The sequence below is a fragment of the Panthera leo genome, chromosome B3 (genome assembly GCF_018350215.1).
Source record: "Panthera leo isolate Ple1 chromosome B3, P.leo_Ple1_pat1.1, whole genome shotgun sequence".
Classification (NCBI taxonomy): Eukaryota; Metazoa; Chordata; class Mammalia; order Carnivora; family Felidae; genus Panthera; species Panthera leo.
Window position 1 is genome coordinate 55116559 of NC_056684.1, and position 21915 is coordinate 55138473.

The 21915-nt window shown below is 38.7% G+C and overlaps 1 protein-coding gene across 1 annotated transcript in view; it reads left to right on the top strand.

Moving 5' to 3' along the window:
* FBN1 (fibrillin 1) overlaps window positions 1-21915 on the top strand; it is a 232824-nt gene that overhangs the window by 96395 nt on the left and 114514 nt on the right. The window contains exons 6-8 of the mRNA XM_042942113.1: window positions 8235-8432; window positions 11858-11983; window positions 19365-19490. Coding sequence (XP_042798047.1) covers window positions 8235-8432; window positions 11858-11983; window positions 19365-19490 — 450 coding nt within the window. The remainder of the gene's footprint in view (window positions 1-8234; window positions 8433-11857; window positions 11984-19364; window positions 19491-21915) is intronic.

Genomic DNA, 21915 nt, shown 5'->3' on the forward strand with positions numbered 1-21915 from the left:
TATAACTGTGAAGTTTACTCATTGAACTTGATCATTGAAGTCAGAATGTCTGATTTTATTTTATGCAGTGGTATTTTTTTATTGTGGTAAAATATACATGACACAAAATTTCTTCATTTTAGCCATTTTTAGAGGTGTATCTCAGTGGCATTAAGCGCATTCACACTGTGTGCAACCATCACCACTATCCATCTCCAGAACTTTTTCACCTTCTTGAAAAGAAATTCTGTACCCAATAAACAATAACTCCCCTCTCCTCCCTTCCTCCAGGCCCTGGCAACTACCGTTCTACTGTCTGTCTCTATGAATTTGGCTAGGTATCTCATAGTAGTAGAACTTGCAGTAGAGTAATACCAATCAGTTTATTTTTCTTGCCCCTTTACAAACATAGGCCTTTACACTCTCTATGTGTAAGTTTCTTTACAATAATAATTCTATTAGCATCCTTCAGAAATTTAATTCCGTTCATATAGAATTTGTATTTGGAAATTAAGCAATATCACAAGGCACATTTAAGATACATGAGTTGATCTAAGAATATGTTGACCCTGGAAAGTTTTATATTTAATATCACTGATCACAGAGCCCTTTACTCTTGTGTTGTTAATCTTGCATTTGGATTGCAGGGGATGTTTTATACTTGGTGGCTTTGAAGAAAATATAAAAGAACAGATAAATCAAATTGTTATATAATACTATTGTTTTTGTCTTGCTGTTCCATAGCTGATGCTCTGTGGGGAAGCTGCAGTTTGGTTTCACATGGCACTCATGCAAGCCATTTGAAAACTGCATGAATCAGAGCCAGCTGCTTCTTTAAAGTGCAGTTTGCAGACCATGAAAAATGAAGACACTCTATGATTTTATTATCTTGATTGTAAATTTGTCACCCAACCCAGAATTTGACTTCTCTCCGCCCCACCACCCCATTTTTTTTTTCTAGTAAAGGTAGTTTGGAGATAACTTTGGGGCAAAGTGAAAATGAATAATGACTTGTACGATGTACAGGTGTAATGTATATATGTATATGACAAAGAATGTCAGGTAAATGATGATTCAGATAGGAGGCATTCTCTTCCCCGAACAAGATTGCAGTCCATCATAGGACAGAATAAAATGTGTTAACAATATTGAATTGCTGCTGCACGTAATTGGGTTCCATGGAACTATGGGCTGGATTTGGTGAACTGCTTAGTGTGCATGTTAGAATTAAATGGTATATATCACCTTGTTTCTGCAGTTTTGAATGCTATTTACATTAAAATTTATATTGGTAATACTTTTCTGAATTAAAGAAGTTAAAAGTCAGCAGAATGTTAACAGAAACAGTTTTGTGCTTATTCCTATATCCTATTTCTAGAAAAAAAATTTTTAGAAATTAGTTTTAGAGAAGGTGTACAGATACAGTTACTAAAAGATAAACATTTTGCATAACATCGCTTAGTAAATTTTGCCAAAAGCTCATATTCTTTAAGTAATGCTGTAGAGACCATATTCATACTCCTGTCTTGCATGTAGTATTTTATGAAAATGTATGGATTGGAAAGTATATTTGAAATTTACTGTATAATTAAAAAAAAAGCATAGCTTGGATGAAATGGAAGAGACAATAATGTACTATTTTCACTAGAAAGTAGCCCAAGAAGGAATTCTCACCCCTTCAGAATTTTTATTATTAAAAATTTCAAACTTACATTAATGTTGAAATAGTAATATAAAGTATTATACATTAAATATTAAATTTAGATTAAATATTAACATTCTCTCACTTATATACATATAATACTCTCTATGTGCTTATTTGTATATGTGTATATATAAATATATGTGTATATTATATATGTATATTTATTAAATATTATGTATATATTATATATGTAATATAATTAATTATATAGTATATATTTGTTTTATATATATATATATATATATATATATATATATATATATACACACACTCTGTTTTGCTGTATCATTTGAAAATTAAGTTGCATACATCACAACACTTCATCTCTGAACAAGGACATTCTCATAGATAACCACAGTACCATGACCACACCTAAGAGAACAACAATTCCCCAATATTATGTAATATTCAGCCCATATAAAATTTCCCCAGTTGTCTCTTTTTGAAACAGAATCCAAGTAAGGTTGGATTATTAGGTCTTTTTAATCTAAATAATCTCTCTACCATACTTTTTTTTTTACTCAGATGGGTCATTTGTTTTTGGAAAAGTTCAGAATAGTTGCCTTTGAAAATCACACATTCTGGATTTTCTGACTGTTTCCTTGTGGTTTCATTTGTCTTGTTCTTAACACCTATGTGTCCTCTCAGCTACAAGTTAGATCTGTAGGATTCATTTGATTAAACTTTGACTGTTTTTGGCACAAACTTCATAAATGATGTTTAGTAGTTTATATTTAGTCAAGTCGGGAGTCATGGAAGTATTTCAAGGTGATCTGTGATAGTGTAATTCTGGAGGAAATTAAAAGTTAACTTTTGCTGTTACTGATTCTAAGTTTGATTACTGTGTTTGGAACCTGGATGGAGAATCCTTCTGGCGTTTCACTCACATATAGCACTGGGCTGGGAAGTTGGAAATGGGAGTTCATGGTAGTGGAGTGATGTTATGTGTATAAATGTGCTTTCTAACACTGGGAGGGGAGAGCCTAGAAATGTGAATTCAATTGACTGTTAGGGCAGCAGAGTAGTGGGTGATTAGCCTTCTGAAATTTTGATTTGCTGTTTGGTTTAGTGAGCTTGTGGTTAGTAAAATTAATAAAGAACATAGTAAAGTGCCTCATAATCCGTCAACACTATTGAAAGGAATACTATGGAATTGGGTTATGTTGAGTAGTGGTGATTCCAGTTCATGGGCTTTCTCACATTTCTAAGGTAAGACCTTCAGGTAGGCAGTCAGCTAACTTGAAGATACCTCCAATTAATAATGGTACATAAGCACTTCTCAATAATGGTAAGAGAAAGAGAGACAGACAGACAGACAGAAAGACAATTTAGAGCCCAAGAAGACAAAGTAGCTTTGGGGAGCTTTTGCAAAACACAGAAGGACACCCTGGCCCCAAGCCGCATCTACTGCATTGGATTCCATGGGGGTGGGAGGCGAGGGGCTGTGGGAGGACAGAGGTCCAGACATTAATATTTTGCGGAACTTCCCAGGTGATCTGCTTATGTCCCAAAGTTAAGAATAATTGGAGTAAGAAGAAATGGCAGCAGTTACGAGACTAATTATCATCATGGAACTTCTTTGCTTTAATTTTCTTTGGACTGAAAGTTCCCTGAACTCCTTCTTGAGGAGGTTGTATTGAAATTCCACACATTAGGAGTCTGATGTGTCTCAGGCCAACCTACCTGGAAGGTAGAAGCATGCTATGACCCTGTCATGGATAAATTGATATCTCATTCTTTTGTTTGTAATTTTTATGGAAAGAAGGATTTAAAATAATTGGAGCCTACTGCCCAAAATTATATCCTTGTGCCTTCCCTGCAGTTTGTGGTTTAGTGACTGGGCAGGAGTGACAAGAATTCAGTGCACCACAATATTCTTTCTTTGTGAATGATGCATTTGCTTCAGGGTGAAGTCTTATTACAAATGAAAGTGAAGTACCACCACAGGTCACAGCATTCTGAGCTGCAGAGCTGGGCAGGGGCCTAGGATCCGAGGCTGCAGATACACATTGGTTAGATCCTAAGTCTTGATATATCCATGGGGATTGAAAACAGTCCTGAAGCCTCACCACTCAGAATGGGAACATGTACATGCAGAATTTCCCAGGAACTAGCCACACTAGAGTAAGCCCATTAAAAACAATTAAAACTGCATTTTAATTTGGTAAAGTCTTGGTCTGTTGCCCTGGTTCATAGAGGTCTTCTAAGGAAGTGATTGTAAATCAATTTGCAAACAGAGAGTATTTTTAATAGTATATTTTAGTTGCATTAGGAATAATGATTTACATTGAGGGAATGAGTCAGACATTACTCAAGCATTGAATTAAGCACATTCCCTGTCTAGTGCTGGGACTATCTGAAAAAAAGAGTATGTAAATTTAGCCTAGTATCACGTAAGTGCTATGGGAATAATTGTAAATAATTGGATTATTAGTAAGGAATTGGGAGTGTGGGCAGATTTTTTTTTTCTGTGGTTGAAGTATTGGACAGAAAAACAGCATAACTTTGGCAATCTAAGTGAAGCACAGGACAAAAAGCACACACTGCCAAATCAGAATGACATTTGAAAACCACGTTAATAGAGCATTTACCTTCCAAGAGATTTTTAGATCCAATTCTATTTCATCCAAATTATGCGTCTCCCTCTGCACTCAGCAATTTTTATTGAAAATGTGGACCTACAAATACATTTATGTCCACTTACTAATATGCACTGTCCAATGATCTGGTTCTTTGTCCATAGTGATAAGTATTTAGTGTAGAAATGTGTTAAGTCTATAGATTCTGTTATACATACTCAAACTCTTGGCCAAATATCTAGTATATTTAATAAAGATGGGTCCCCTAAGGGCTCTAGAGATGCCTAATGAAAATTGTCAGAATTAACAAGTGCCTATTCCATTCCATGTGTTTCATATTGAGATGAGGGTAAGAACTTGACTCTAGAAAAGTATTAAGGATTATTTTCTTTTTATGAAAGTTTTCCAATGAGGAATTCATGTCTGAAGTCATGAGCCAGTGTCAGACAGGACTGAATCAGATTTTCTTTGTATTTTGTAGTATGCCTCAATTTTGCTGGTGTCCCTCTCAAAACATGTGTTTGCATCTACCCTGATTCTTTGCAATCCTCTATATAAGGTCTTTCCATGAGGTATCTTGGCAAAGTGAAAAGCAAAACCAAATCCAAGCAGTGTCGAAGAGAGGATTGTAAATTCAAATTTCTGTTCCATTATGTTTTTTAAAAGATTGAAAATGACATGCCAGCATGAATCTGTTTGATTCAAACATTTGCACTTACCTCAGTAAATTAAGAGGAGAAAAAGAAACAAACTTAAAATCCTTTCCTTGTTACCTAACATAGAAGGTTTTATCTATTTTTTAAATAAGAGATTATGTTGCTGTGATCTTGCTGGTCTCAGAAGCAATATATGTATATGTAGCCATAAAAATAATGATGGCTATTGCCTGAGACTAAACATTTCTCATCCTAGAGCAGTTCATCAGTAATGAACGCTGTTGTATGTAATAATGAAAAATTGGAAGCAATTTAAATGACACGCAATAAGAAAATTATTTAATAAATTATGTTATAACTTGATGGAAAATTATTAGCAATTAAAATAATACTTTGGAATAGTATTTACATGGGAAAGTGCTTTTGGCAATGTTAAGTGAAAAAACCAGGATTAAAAATCATGTATTTAATACAGTGCTATTTTGTGATCAAGAATAAAACACATGTGAACTTAGGTAATAACCTAATATGTATACCATATATGTAGCAAGGGTTTCTTTAGGTACAATTACATGAGATTTTTATTTTCTTATTTATGTTTCTACCTTTTCCTAATTGTCTGAAATATTATTTATTTAGAATCACAAAAATATATAATAAAGTGTTAAAATAGAAAAGAAATGCCATATATTAGAGAAGTATTTATTAAATACCTATAGGTAACATTTGGAAGAATTGAATGAAACAATGAACGACTACAGCCTTTGAGTTTGCCCATGAGTTTACTGCATTTAAAAGCACTTTTGCTCCAAACTGTTATGGTACCGTCATGGTGCTGTCATTTTTTCTTTATAGACAGACTGAAATGAGGGCAGAGATTTTATTCAATAGCTCAAGCATTTAAGTTTTCTATTCTTGTTTCAATTCAACATCTATGGAAGAAGATAGTGGATTTTGAACAGACCTGGCATATTATAAGAAATATTAAAATATACCTAGAACTTGACTATCTAAAACTAAAAAATAACCAAGGGAGTAAAAAATGCATAAAAAAATTAAAAGACAATAAACTGAGGAAGTGTCAGGAGATAGGACTGGAAAGATAGATGGGGCTAGAGCATTAGAGATTTGAGGGGAACAAAGGTATAAGGTTAGTCTTTTGGAATGGTAACACTGGTGGTGTTTATGTGCAATCTACACAATTTTTTGGCCCATTTGCATATCTGGTACTAGTATTCATTAATATTTTCCTTTAAGTTGAGTTAAACTTTTTTTATTAATCCTCATCATAGCAAACATATTTGTGAAATCAGAGTCTGTTATGTGTATACTCTTTAATAATACAAATTAGAATTAATACATAACGGGGTGCCTGGGTGGCTCAGTTGGTTAAGTGTCTGACTTTGGCTCAAGTCATAATCTCACGGTTCATGAGTATGAACCCCACATCGGGCTGTGTTCTGACACCTCGGAACCTGGAGCCTGCTTCAGATTTTGTGTCTCCCTCTCTCTGATTCTGTGTTTCCCCCTCTCTCTGCCCCTCCTCTGCTCATGCTCTATCTCTCTCCTTCTCAAAAATAAATAAACATTAAAAAATTTAAAAACAATACATGCCTATTAAAACATGACAATCTAAAGTCATCTTGCATTCCATCAGTGATACACATAGCACATTTTTGCAAGCACTTGCACGGAGAGAGGGAGATGTGAAGATGGGGACTCGACGTCTTGGCCATCCTGTCCATCTCTCAAGTAATACCATAATTTGGACCTAGTCCTCTTGCTGAACTAGACTGGGTGACGTTTTGTTTTAGGAACTCCTTAGAAGGCTCCTCTTTCCACGTGGACGTTAGGGAGGTTCCATTGACCACAGGTGGCTCATTTTAGCAAGAGAGAAGGGAGAGTGAGGAAGAACATTTAGTGATAAGGAGGAGCTGGAGTCATTACTGCAGCAAAGAAAGCAGGAGAGAGAGAATACGGAGAACAGTGGCATGCCTGCAGGTAAGATTCAGTTATTGTCCAAATGTGGTTATGGTCCACCCTGTTCACTCTTGCTGGTACTGTAAAGGAAGAGTTGCTGTTTGGTAAACTGCATATCTATGTCTCATGAGCTACTTAGAGAAGAAAGAAGCAAAGAAAAGTGAAAACCCAACCCAGCAGTTTCATTAGCACACACAGTGATTTTCATAAAACTGTAGAATTCAGTGGTGAAACTAACTTACTGGGGTTATTCAGTTATTTATTATTTATTTACTCCATCCCTGGACTCATGGGAAACTGTGCATTTCTGAAAATGACATGGGGAAACATGCGATGTTGGGTGGTGGATAGAAGCCTATGGTCTCGCCATAACCCAGCCTCCCTTATCTGCCAAGGTCATTGTAGAACAGAAAGGGATATTATGGTCTCGATTTGTATCATGGCTAGGCTGGGGACAGCCTGGCTTTGGTCCTCTTTGCTCACTACATGTTAATCTTTCTTGTTTGTTGGCTGCTGAATCCAGATTCACTTTCTCCGTTTAGCAAACAAAACAACAAAACAAAACAAAAATGAAGGCAGATTTTGCATCTGGTGAGAGTAATTAGAAGTTCTCCTATGGCCTTAGCTTATCTCTGTTTACTTTAAGATGGACTTTTGCCTAAGGGTTACAGTGATTTCAGAGCAGTGTCCTTCCTCTTTATACTAAATGCCTAATGTCCTTGCATGGGTAAATTTTTAAAAATGCCTACTTGTTTGTTTGCTTGCACATTTTTTTTGTATTTGAAAAAAGATGGACCCAATCCAAAAGAACCGGGTAACCATTTCTTTTGTTCAAAGAACTCCCAGGAAGAAAATGCCATGACTTGCCTCATTGCAAGTTTTGAAATTTTTTCTTTTTCCAGCCTAAATAATAAGACTCTAAGCTCCGTGAGGGCAGGGATGTGGTCTATTTTAATCACCAAAACATCTACATTAAGCACAGGGACTGATTCATAGTGGGCACTGGTACATTTTCTTGAGTGAATGTGTAATAATATGCTATATTTTTATAGGACATCACAACTGTAAAGTGTTTTCCATTTGCTCATTTGATTCTTACAACAGTGTCTTCACAGTGGATAGGAACTGGTGTTTTTATCCCTATGTTGTAGGTGAGGAAGATGGAGGTGAGCAGAATGATCTGCCCAAGGCTTCGCACAGAGTCAGTGATGTGTGGTTCTATCCCTGAAGACTGTTTCCCAGTTTGGAGTCCAGCAAGATGGGGCACAGCTGTTTCTCTGCGTGATGGTTCCTGCTTTCCTGGACCTTCATGGAATTCTCCTTCTTTATTTTCAGATTACAGGACGGGCCCGTGTTTTACCGTGGTCAGCAACCAGATGTGCCAGGGACAGCTCAGCGGGATTGTCTGCACAAAAACACTCTGCTGTGCCACTGTCGGCCGAGCCTGGGGCCACCCCTGTGAGATGTGCCCCGCCCAGCCCCACCCCTGTCGTCGAGGCTTCATTCCAAATATCCGTACGGGAGCCTGTCAAGGTAAACCCCTGGCTGATGGAGCTCTTAATGGATTCATCTTATTTGCTCTGGAGAGCCATTCTCCAGTGAAGTTGGAGAGAATGGAAAAGCGGTGTCAGAGACATAACTTCACGATTTCGCTGACGGCATGATATCCAACTTAGGCATTAGGAGCGTGGATCAAGAGAGAGCAGCTGGTCTCCTTGGAGTTTTCCTTGCCAGCAGCTCCCCCTCCGAACCCAGAGGTGTTTCTGTGGGGTGGTGTGATACTGGTTGCAGTAATGCTGTGCGTTAGAGCAATGCTATGTATAAACACAAAGCAAAATTTGTGAACAAGGTACTTTGTTTTTCTTATTTTTTTCCCTCCATTTGATATTGTTGGAGTTCCTCTGTCTCCTGGGTTGTCCTTAGTTGACCTCAAAAAAATTGTTCCTCTCTCCATTTTACATGCTACATTATGCTTTTTTTTTTTTTTTTTACAAGTCAGAAATAAATTAAGATTTGTTTCACAGTTTTAAATATCCCCAGATGTCGCCTGCTTGCTTCTTCTTCTGTCTCCCATAGAAGCCCTTACTCTGTTTTTGGCTTTTACTCCTATTCTTCCAGCTGTACAAATTCTTTTATTGTCTGGATGTCTGGCAGGAAACAGGAGGAAGTGAACGGAGGCAGTTCAGCACTAAACTGATGGGATTGAAAACTCCCAGGCTGTATCTGCTTCCTTTAGACATCTTCAGTGCTTTTTTTTTTTTTTTAACAAGTTGCAATATTTTCAGAAAATTCAGGGTATGGTTTTCTGAGGCAAATAGATACCAGTTTGGTTTGGTTCTGTGTGTTAATTCTAAGGCTGATATGCAGTAAAACAGAATTTGAGATGAATCACACAGTTCTGTGGGTCTCCATTAAATTCTGCTTCCACAAATTCCACTTGTGATAAACACTGTTGGTCTTGGCTCCTGACTTCTGGGTACAACATACAGCTCCTTTATGTGCCCTTCAACTTGTCCTTCTGAATGTCAGGAGCAGCAAGAAGTCACTTTGGAACAAAGGAATTACAAAGGGGTCTATTGTGTGATTTTATAAAGTAAAGAGTTAGTTTAGTTCCCCCTTTCTTGGGAACCTTAGTTATTTTTCTTACTCTTAGAAGTGAATTTTGAAGAAATTCTTGGTTTTGGTGTTTGGAAGCCAGCTAATACCCGTGAACTCATTGACATAGACCAGAAAGCCAGATTTGGTGTGCCCAACTATCCATCCATGAGTCATTGTCAGAGGTTGAGGCACTGAGACAGTTGGGGAACAGAGAATGATGAGGGAGAGAGAAGAGTGGCTACTCTGTGACTTTGCTGTGCATTTCCTACAATCTAGACCTGTCCACCATTTTCTTTCTGCCCCTTCCTGACTCTGCTATTCAAGAGTCAGGAAAAAGAAAGATTTTTATCAGAAATTTTGTGAAACCCATGAAATCAAAATGGCAGTTATATTGACACTTTGAGAATGAAACTCTTCATGTTTGGGTGTGGGATTTTTTGGAGCAAGTCTGCTATAGGCTTGGGGCTCTGTTATCCTTTCCCGTGTTTTTAGACTTTGGGCCAGATGTGACGGGCTGTGGGCAAATGGGTTCATAAAGGAGCTTATTCTGTCTTCAGTCGTGGAAGGCATGGCCAGCAGAGAAGTGCCCTCCTGTGTATTTCCTCTTGGCCAAAAATTATGACCAACAGGACTATCAAATTTTGCTTATATGTACAATCAATTTCAAATAACATTTCAATAACATATTCAGCATATCAAGAGAATGGAAACTTCTGGTCTCAGATAAAATTGAGATCAGCTATAAAACATAATCTAATTATACTGCACATATAGTGATTCATTTGTGGGCCAGGACATTCCATTTAAAACAGTGACAGTTTGATAGCAAAATAAATTGTTGCTCCTTTAGTACCCTTTCCCTCATGCCAACTTTTCTGAAGAACATGGGGTAGTAGAGCCTTTAAAACTGGTGATCACTCTCTTGTTTCATACAATGAAGGGTAAAACAAGAGAGTACCCTAGGCTTCCAGATTTCTAAAAGAATATGCAAAGTGAGAGAAAGAAAAGTTAGACTGCCACTCTGGGGGTCCTTTATTAAACTAGACTTTTGTGTGTATTTATACACATATATACATACATATGTAATGAAGAGATGGAGAGAATGTACATATATTTTTTACAGTCTTTCCAACTCAACACAATGAGCCTGGATTGATTACTTTTGTTCCTAGAAAGTTCATATGTGGGGCTACATGTGGGACCATAGTTATTGGGTGCCAGGGATATAGCAGTGAACAAAACAGAGGAAGAACCTGCTGTCTGGAACTTGAATTAAAGACAATGGGTTTATAAAACAAAACAAAGCAAACAAGCATTTATTCGGTCAGCTGGTGATTCATCCTAAGGAAAAAAGTAAGCAAAGTAGGAAGGGTGGTGAGTGACAGGGGGCTGGCTGTTGCTGTTTGGCCAGTGAAGGATGTACTGCTATAGTGAACAGAGACCTACCCGATAGATGGGATGGTGTGAACCTTTATGGAGGAAGAATGATCCAGGCAAATGGGCCACTATTAAAAACCCCGAGGCAAGTGCATCCTTGGTATATTTAAAGAATGGCAAGGAAGCCAGTTTAGAAGGAGAGTGACAGAGAGGGAGAGGAGGTCAGAAGATGAGAGCAGAGAGTAGAGGGGGCAGGTAGAATCTTTTCAGATAGGTGCTTGAGTTTTGAGCTGGGAGGACACACTGACTTACTTTAAAAAGTTTCCCTCTGGTGGCTTCTCTGCCAGCAAAGTAAGACTGCGTATTCATCTCGGGTCTCTCTCACTTCTTAGTCTAATTTCCTGGGTTGTTTAATTTTTACTGCACAAGACAATTCTACAGAATGGAAGGTGAACATTTTTCCATTTCATCTGCATAAAAGCATTCACTGTCTCATATAGTCTCTGTGATCTTACGTAAATTCTGCTTTAACTGAATCATTCAATATAAGTCTTAGAAACAGTTTTATTATAGAAATGTGTTGCTTTTTGATTCTAAGAATTTCTTGAATAACTCTAGTTATTATTGTCAGCCTTTTAATCATTGCATCCTGTAACTTGCAGCTTTCATAATAAAACCCACAAAAATCAGTATAAATATTGCCTTCTACACAAGAGAAGATGGAAGGTGGGAAAATTAACATTTGTGACCTCTTACCAACCGTTACTAACCAACTTATGTTACTCAAAAATTTATTTTACATAAAACAATTGTGAGAAATAGTTTCTCTCATTGTATTCCAAATATTACAATGGACAAATAACTCGTTGACATAAATAGAGTAATATAGACATAAAAACTGTCACATTTTCTGCAGTAACTTTTATATGAATGTCTCCCTCTCTCCCTTTCTCTCTCTCTCTCTGTTTCCTAAAATCTGACAGATGTGGATGAATGCCAGGCCATCCCTGGGCTCTGTCAAGGAGGAAATTGCATTAATACTGTTGGGTCTTTTGAGTGCAAATGCCCTGCTGGACACAAATTTAATGAAGCATCACAAAAATGTGAAGGTAAGAAATACTATGCTTTGCAGTGAAGGGGTGGAGGGGCAGGCAAAACGCAAATCAACGACAAGCTTTATTGTAAATTGTTCCAAAATCCTTCTGTCTTTGTCATTCCTGTGAATGTGTAAATATAATATTCTTACCAGGAATAATATGCCTTTGTGCTAGTGAACCAGAAAAACCCTGCAGCTTTTTCCACTTTTATAGACCCAAAATAAGAGATCCATCTGAATCAAATTAAATATTAAAACATGAAATATTTTTGAACCAATATTTGGGTTAAAATGTTCAAGACACATGTTTTTGCATAGTTCTAGAGACATGAATTTAAATTTAATCATTACGTATCATTCAGAAGGACATATCTTCTGATTTTTTTTTTTTTTTTTTTTTAGTTAAAATGTATGTTTGTTAGTTTTTGGAGAGATTAACTCTTCTATTTATGCTCCGAGTACAAGGTTAGTATTTTCTTTTGTGCCTATCAAATGGAAGCTTTTTTAATGGTAATCAAACAGAAAAATAACTGGAGGTAAATTTATACATTTGCATTTAGTTTCTAGATTGAGCTCCTAAAATGTGCATAGAGGGACTATGTTCATATGTACCGCTACTGCTGCTTGCCAAAAAGAGGCCTGGCATCCAAGGCCATAAGAAATGCTTTTTCCATGAGAGGGAAACATCTAGGAAATAAGTAGGCGGCATCCAACTCTCTTTTCTTTGATGAGTGCATGCACCTTGCATGTATAATGGCTGACAGTAATATAGCAAGGTACATCTCTTATCAAATTCAGCAGACAAAACTTCTTCCTTCATTTTTAGCTGTACCTTGTGTGATATAAAGTTGCATTTAGATGCATGCACTTTTGTTAAAAGCAGCTGCTGTTGTGTCTATACTCCTAAACCCCAGCAATGAGGAATAATTCATTCTAAGTCATGGGCTTAGTTCATTAATCTTCTTTGTGGATAGCCACAGTATATCATATGTGGGAAAGACAGCTTCAGATTTGAAGAACAGTTCATAAATGACACATGAGAAGTTTGATATCTACTTGCCCTGAAACTGAGTAATCTGAAATCTGGCACTGATGGAATTATCTTTATGGGTTAGAGTTTTTTTGTTTTTTGGTTTTTTTTTTTTTTTTTTTTTTTTTTTTTTTTTTTTTTTAGCGTTCATTCATTTTTGAGAGACACAGAGACACAGAGCATTAGTGGGGGAGGGAGCAGAGAGAGGAGGACACACAGAATCAGAAGCAGGCTCCAGGCTCCAAGCTGTCAGCACAGATGTGGCGCTCGAACTCATGAACCGTGAGATCATGACCTGAGCCGTAGTCAGACACCCAACCGAGTGAGCCACCCAGGTGCCCCTAGAGTTGTTTTTAAGTTATTAATCACATAGAATTTATAATAATATGTTCTTGAACATGCTATGAACAGTTGAGGTAGCTGTGAAAAATACATTCTTCCTAAGGAATTAGGACTTTGTAAAAACACAGTAAGTTTCAAAGAACGATAAAGTTGACTCTTCCAGGCCAACGTATTTTAGAAGTTCTGTTGTAGATTTAAGTTAGAAGCAGAGGATGTTGCTACTGAATGAGGCAAAGAACTTAAGTACCTGTACCCTTTCATGTTATAAATTAAAGAACTGGGTATGGTAAGTGCCCTGTTTGAAGTCATTTAGATGGCACTAGCATTTACTTCTTTTGATTCACACTGTGGTACTTGTGATGTCATATTATATTGCCTTCTTTCCAGGATGTAAGCCATAACCTCCAATATTAATATTTATCTTTCCTAATATTTTGAAAATTTTTAGATATTATAGTATATATTTTCAGGTATTATATACATATATCTTTATGCCACTAATAAGCTGTCAGGTTTATAATAGCATGCAAAATCCACCTCAGCAATGGGTTGTGTCTTATATTTTCAGGTTTTCTCAGCTTGATATATTCAGCTTAGATACAGTCAGCTTCAAGATTGAGGGCACTATGATCCATATGACTTGTCCAGTCTTCTGGACAAGTTTTGCTTTTTGGAATTAGATAGCTTCCATCTTGGAGTAGAATTGTTTTCCTGTGTCCCTTGCCTTTCACTCACCTGTCAGTTAACAACTGTCAGGATTGATCACCTTGTGTGGTTGTGAACGAGACAGAAGATGCACAGATTTAATACTCAGACTGAAAGAAAAATCATTCAAAATCCTTTTGTTAATACTAAGAAACCTATTATGGTGCTGTATCCAATGGACAAAAAAATTCAGTCTGAAAATTACTTAATCCTTTTTCACAAATATTTTTTTTTCCGGCTGCATATTGAAATCAGTAGCAAGATAAAAACAGCATACTTTTGGCTAGACCTTTTTTTTTCCCTTAGCCATCTACGGTTACATTAAATTCAGATGATGGGTTTTTTTTCCCTTCTCTTTTATTTTTTTTTATGCAAAATTGATACTGGAAGAGAATGTCCTGTTTGTATTATGTGTACTCTGGCCTGGAAGCTGGTTCGGGCATTATTGCCCTGTCTTACTTGGGTAGGAGAGTAATCAGAAAGTCCTCTGAGAACGCTTGGTGAACTGGGTCTCCTCCTTCAACTCCCTTGCTTTTCTCCAGCTTTATGCCTGTCTATGGGAATGGCACAACTCTGGGCATAGGATGATTGATAGGATGGTCAATAGAAGCAATTCCAGAAAAACTGGCCCACACAGTGAAGGGATGAAGAGAACATCTGTGTGCCCTGGGAAGATGGTCAGGCCACAGTGGGATTCTGTGCCCTTGTGAAAATCGTTCTGGCACTTTTCCCATTACTTGGAGTGGCTTTTAAAATGCATCTTCCTCTTGACTTGGAAAGGAAGGAACTGGGTACCTGGAAGCCCACAGTAATTTATTTAAAAAACCAATTCAATAAAAAATTGGCTTTAGCAAATTTACAAGCTGCTAACCTTTACTCCCTCAGGGATGGGGAGAGCAGTTTTTTTTTTTTTTCAGTGAGATCTGCCTTTTGCAGAATTCTCCCTTCTTAAAATATCCCTTTTCCCCTGAAACTATACCAAATTTTATATCATTACGTGCAACTTAGATTCCTTTGAAACGTAAACGATCAAGCAGAAGTGATCAAGTAACAATTATTAAATTTTCATAAATTTAAGAAGGAATATTGAGATTTATAGCTGTGATTTGAGGGGGGGGGAAAGGGAAACAGAGTTCACGCCCACCTTCATTGTTGATTTTTCCAATGACTCTTGAGGGTGCACATTGAAAGAACACACGAGCCTTTTCTTTTTGGAAACCGAGTCCATATTTGCATAGGTTACTGTGGGAGGAAATTAAGAAATAAAAAGTGTAATTAAAGGATTAAGTTTTATTTCTGGAAGAAGTCCCTTGGATTCCTAATTAACCACTAATATTTTGGGACTTAGATTACCGCCAGCCCAGCCTTTAGCAATTATACCAGCGCTGCATGATGCAAAGGACTTTTTAAAAATGTAGCCCCTACATCTGTGTCCTCCCTAATACATGGCCAAAAACCTTAAGACTTCCCCTTTCTGAAATAGTGACATATTCATCTGATGGCTACTTGCTATGAGGGGCTCTTATCCTCTCAGGCACCAAGGACAATTCCTGGGGCTTCTTGACCCACTGACTTACTACTCCTGGGGCTACTTGACTTACAGTTGGGGCCCCATGCTCTGCAGCTCATTGTAAACCCTTGACTCCCACTGTTCAGGGTCACCAGCTCCCTACATGTTGCTGAACACAATTTCTGTGGTGCAGGCATAAGAGCCCTAGGAATAAGGTAGACCTGGCCCTACACCTGGTAATTTCCCCCACCTGTGTGATCTTGGACAAATCAGTTACCAGCTCTGAGTTACTGCAGCTTTCAAATGAGGAGGTTGAACGGGGTCCTTTCCATTTCTGTAATCCAGACTCAGTTGTCACATTTCTCATTATTTCCCAGTTGTGATCAGATAGCAGGTGCTGTATGCGGGCATATATGGTATGACTATAAAATAGTAGAGCTGATAATATTTTCAACATGACTTGAAGAATCAGCTTATTTACTTTTTAGCCAGATTTTTTACACTGGATTTTCCTGTGTCCAGGCAGCAAATCTGGACAGAAAGGGCCTACCACTGTGTCCCTTCTTGGACACACAGCAAGAGGCCAGTGAGACCATAAGCATGGCTACTTCCCAGCAGCTTTGCCTCTCCCTTCTGCCCTAAGGAGCCAGGGAGAAGTGTCCAGAACACAGAAGCATCTCTTCCCAGTCAAGCCTCACTTCCCACCAGGCCCCCACAAACTGATTTACTTTTATGGCTGATATTTAATACAGACTGGCTCACAGAAATGCTAAGAAATCCACTGATCTCCAACTCTCTTATGTGGGATCCGTGAATTCTATTACAGGGAGGTAAATACAGCATGCTAAGAGCCTGGAAAAAATAATAGATTAGTATGAGTTTCGAAGTATAAGTGATTTCGATTCAGATACTTTATTCCGGCCTTTTACTATTGAGGGGACTTCACCACAGCCTGGCCACAAAATCAGAACTCCTGCCCCTGTCACCATGAAGCAACAGGACTGAGAAGCAAGGAGACTCAGGAAAGTAGAAGGGCCTTAGACACATGAAGAAAAATGGGTATGTCACCGAGGAGAGGATACTAAAGGGAATTCAAAACCATTTAAGCTCCTTCAAATGGAATAATTTGGCCTAGTCCAGTTTTATCTTTATCTGGGTGAAAATTAGGGAGGTGTATACTATGATGTATTTCCTGACTTACTGACCTCTGGGGCCATGCGCCTAAGTGGGATCCCTGCCCCTCTCCCTCTTGCCCAGCCCCTGGCAATGGGAGACTTGGGTTTAACATCACTTTATAAATGAACCTCTTTGTTCTTATTTTGAGTATTACTCATGCTGGTTTTCTGAAGGCCTCAGGAAAATGCAAGAGCTATCCCTGGGATAGCTATCTCTATCCCAGAATTATAGAGATCAGGTCCTATGCCCATATCTATACTGTGAGTAATAGATGAGTTGATACACATAAAGCATTTAATCAATGCCTCACACTCAATACCTGTCAACTCTCATTATTATTATTGTTGTCGTTGCTGTTATCTTCAGTAAAGGGGCCAAAGCTAACCTAGCCAGCATGTGAAAGATGTCTGCTCCGTCCTGCCAGTTCATTCTGTTTTTTGAATAACTTTTTCTGATGTGTTTTGTCACTTAAATAACCCCTTCGGCTATTGGTGTATGTTAAGTGGCCTTAAAAAGGATGGTCACGGTCATTTATACTAACAGGTAGAAAAATATTTCTTTTAATAGACACTTGTTGTTCACATGATCTTCAATAGGAGTTTAATGACTCAGACATTTATCTTTAGGGACATTTTGAGGAAGGTATGTTTTCTTCTTGATACCTCTGTGTTACAGGGATACATCCTCTTCTATTCTTAAATAGGGTTATTGAATCCTCTAGGCTGAGCTTGTTTGTTTGTTTGTTTTTTGTTTGTTTTTTAAGTAGGAGTGTGGCTGGTAAATGCAGGAGGATTGATGGTAAAGAACTGTCTTAAAATGTGCTTGCTGATGTTATGCTAGTTCTAGAACCTTAGGCTCCATCCTTGGTGGTTTCTCAGCCTGACTTTCACTGACTCCAGTAAAATTTCTGCCGGAATAGAAATATACATCTTTACCATTATACAACTTCACAATGACAATGCTGTTTATGTTAGCATTGACTCTAATATAAGCAGGGAAATATTGTTTGGTTTAGCCTCTAGCCTAGCGTAGAAGTATGGGGATTTTGGTTTTAAAAAGGTTAAACTGCATGTAAACAGTGTCTCTGCTGCCTTTTTGACTAACAGGGTGAACTTGAGTCAGAAGACACTTGAATCTGGTCCACTTAGAACTCTATTTTGTTTTACAAGTGAAGAGCAGTACTTAAACTAGAGAAGAAATACTCTTTTTTTTTTTTTTTTTTTTTTTTTTTTTAATTTAGGGCTTTCTGAGTGCCCACAGTGTAGTCTGGCCATTGCAATACTCCCAGGGCACTTGGGTCAAACCGCACCTCTCCCTAGGTGAGTGCAGAAAGCCCACTCCTCTTGGAGTCAAGGTCATGCGCTCTGAGTTTACTTTTAGCCTAACAGGAAGTTCTCAATTCCTTTTTTCCCCCTCACTGGTGCCACATCTGTTGACAACTGTCAGTGTCTGAATCTGGTTCTTGAAAAGCTCCCCTTGAAGGAAATGGCTGTATTTGTCCTAAGGAACTTTTACTGCTTCCTTGGAAGAGACCATTGGCCTTGGGCCCCGAGAGCTAACTCTAACCATGGCCTCTGCTGACCCCACAGGGTATTCAGTGGTTTTCAGAGCTTTCCCCACTGGTGCAGATGACCAGACCACCATCTTCCTGTTCTCCATGATCAGTCACTGGGTTTGGGCTCATGGGAAGCATGGAGTCCGGGCTGAGACGGCTCTCCACAGCTCAGGCAGTCCTGGAAGGAGCTGAAAACTGAAGGCTGTCTGCTGATAGCACCCCTAGTACTGGGACAAGTCCTTCCTTGAGAGAGATCTGGGTGAAGCATCCCAGTGCCCCCCACCATTCACTTACCAAACCCGCAGAAAACCATCATCATGGCAGTTTGAGTGCCCCTGAAAACACCAAGATGTCGCTGAGTCTTGGTCAGCGCTCAGACCACATGGTCTCTGTAGGATTTCAGTATCTGCTTTGTGGAAAATCCAATTGTAAAGAAATGTAGGAACTGATGCAGAATACAGAGTAATAAGTATAAAGGGAGATTAACTCAGTGCAAAACATGGAGAGAAGAGGAAAAACAAAATTTTAAACTAAGTGACATTTGGAATCTTAGCATGCTATAGTTAGTTGGTAAAACAGTACATACTTTTATTTATTTTTTTTATAACTTTTTTTTTTTTAATTTATTTTTGAGACAGAGAGAGACAGAGCATGAATGGGGGAGGGGCAGAGAGAGAGGGAGACACAGAATCAGAAGCAGGCTCCAGGCTCTGAGCCATCAGCCCAGAGCCCGACGCGGGGCTCGAACTCACAGACTGTGAGATCGTGACCTGAGCCGAAGTCGGACGCTTAACCGACTGAGCCACCCAGGCGCCCCAACAGTACATACTTTTAGATTTTACAGGGCAAGTCTCTTTTATTTTGCGCTAATGTCTTGGGTAAGACTGTGTTGAAAGAAGAAGCACCCACTTCTGGGTCAATAGTCAATGAATTGACTATTTCATGTGCTGCTTTTATTCTGTAAAGATTGCTGTTTCTGGGGACATGGTTTGACTGGTGTTACATCTGAACCTCCCTTGGTGATGAACAGTTGTATACTGCATTCTGTGAATAGTAACCCCTTCTTTACATTTCAGATATTGATGAATGCACCACCATTCCTGGGATCTGCGATGGGGGAGAATGTACAAACACGGTCAGCAGTTACTTTTGCAAATGTCCTCCTGGTTTTTACACCTCTCCCGATGGTACCAGATGCATAGGTAGGTTTAATTATAAACAGCATAAACAGTGATTTCTACAAACCAGTTCCCTAATGAACATCTTTCTAAACACATTTGTTAAAGGGAACTAATAATTTCTCACTTTATGTAAAATGTACATTTACATTTCATTAAACAGTGGAGCACCGTCTTAAAGAAAAGAGACATCTTGTCCTCTTGTATTAGGATGTTTGCCTCCCAGAAAGAGGGATGATCCAGGAGCCCATACAGATGTCCTCGGTCTATAAATTAACTTTGCAGTTATGTTAAGTGTCAAACCTTCAGTCGTTTCCTGGGACCTGTGTTAATTTAGGTCTGAAATTTTGTAATAATCTCTTAATTGGTCTCCCTGCTTCCTGGCTTCTCTACAATCTATCTTGTCAGATTTATCTTCCTAAAATAGTGCTTTGATTAAATAATTCTTTTGCTCACAAACCTCTGGTAGTTTTCCATTAGGATTTGGAAATTAGTGGTTTTCAGTCTGTGCCCCTTGGATCCTTCAGGTATAGAAAAGGTCTCCAGAGCTGCTAGGGTGGGAGAGGGGAACAGTGAGAAGGGGGAGACTAAGGGGACAGGACCCCTCCCCCCCAGTCAGTGCCCCCCACGTGCACACACTCTGCTTTTATCTAGTGGGGTGTTAGGCTTCTACATAAAATATCAATTAAAATAAGGGATTTTGTTATTAAAAATAGGTTTGATAACTGTCAGATTTAATGATTATTAAGACTTACCTCAAAGTCTAGTCTGCTAGAGAAAAGTTCAAGTTCCAGGTGTGTAGCCTAATACTTAAAGACACTCTCTGACCTCTCTCAGCCTTGCTGACTTATCAGCACAGTCCCTGCTTCTCACCCTCAAACAGGTCATTTGTTTTGATTCCTTCATGCCTTTAATCATACATGTTGTACCACTTAGCTCAAGCCCCCTTTCCTGCTTCTGCTCAGGCTCTCTGTCTTTGAAGATGTCCCAGATCAGCTTACCTGAAAGCGGTTTCTCCCTTACCTGAGGAAATACTTCTCATAAATGGTCTTCTAGGGACATTTTATGTCTGTATGTTTTTATCTCCCTAGTTAAGTTGTAAGCTCTCCTTAAAGCCTACATAACTGCTATCCTCACATATCCCTGGTGGTTCTTGGCACAATTCCTTGCATGTTGTAGGCACTCAGTAAGTATTTGTTGAATATCAAAATGAGTACTTCCTTATTATTAGGGCACAGCTAGGAAGCCTATGGCAATGGCCTTGGAGAAAAACAAATTCTATCTTTTGATGTTTGTCTCTGGCCCATATTTTCTGAGACACTCAGCTTCGCATCCTCACCACAAGCCATGAATTTCAGACCCAAACAGAGTTGCACTTGAAATTCTGAATTCCTTTTTACTTAATCATGTAATAAAAGCTGAGGGCGGTCTCTTTAGTTGACATTTGAATAAGTACAACCAGTGAGGGAAGCATATCTGGGCTTTTCCTTAAAAACAACGGTGGTGCCCACATTGCCTGATTTCCCAGGATCTCTCCACATATACTGGAACTGCAGGGAAGGGACAGCGGCTGCAATCCACAGAGCTCCTTCTTCTCCCCAAACTGGCCCAACTAGCACTTGACATCTGAGGGATATGCTTAGCAGAGAGGTAGATCAGAAGTTCTTTCTGGGCCAGAAAATGGGTAGATGTGTTTTTTAACCTTCAAAGAGAGCCCCAAATTATACTAAAATGATTAAAACACATTTACATATCAGATGGTTTACATTTTTAAAATACTTTTACCAAATATACCCATACCATTTACAAAGAAAGTGGGGTATGGGGAGGAGACTAAGATTCATGGGTGACCTCCTAGGTGTGAGCTATTATGGAAATTATGTGACTTAATGTTCACAACCATACTGAACATGAGAAGAAGCTGAGGTTTACAGAGTCCACATAAGTAATTTGGTTCGATTGCTTAAGCAGCTAAGAAGTGAAGTTGCTGAGATCCCAACTTGGGCCCCAGCCCACGGTCCCTAACCCAGTCATTGCTCCCTCCGGAGTGAACACCAGACACAGTAAACTCTAGGCAAGCAAGCTTTCTCCTTCTTTGGTACTTTGTTTGTTGCCATAGTTAGGAACTTGTTACATAAAATGCTCCAAGTGACCTTTCGGCCTTCCCTAATGCTGGTATTTCCTGCCATGGTAAATCACAGAGACACCCTCAACCGCCGCCCACCCACCCCCCCCCCCCCCCCCCCCCCGCCAAATATCCCTAGTGAAAAGAAAATACATACAGTCTCCAACTTATAAACAAATCCAAGGTTTGCTTTTAGGTTGGCTATTTGGAATTAGTAAATCTAACCAATAGAAAACCCCACACGTGGCTAGTGGTATATCACATCTTCCTTATACTTCTCTTCTAAGCATGAGATTCCACCTGTTACCTTTGGCCCCCACATTC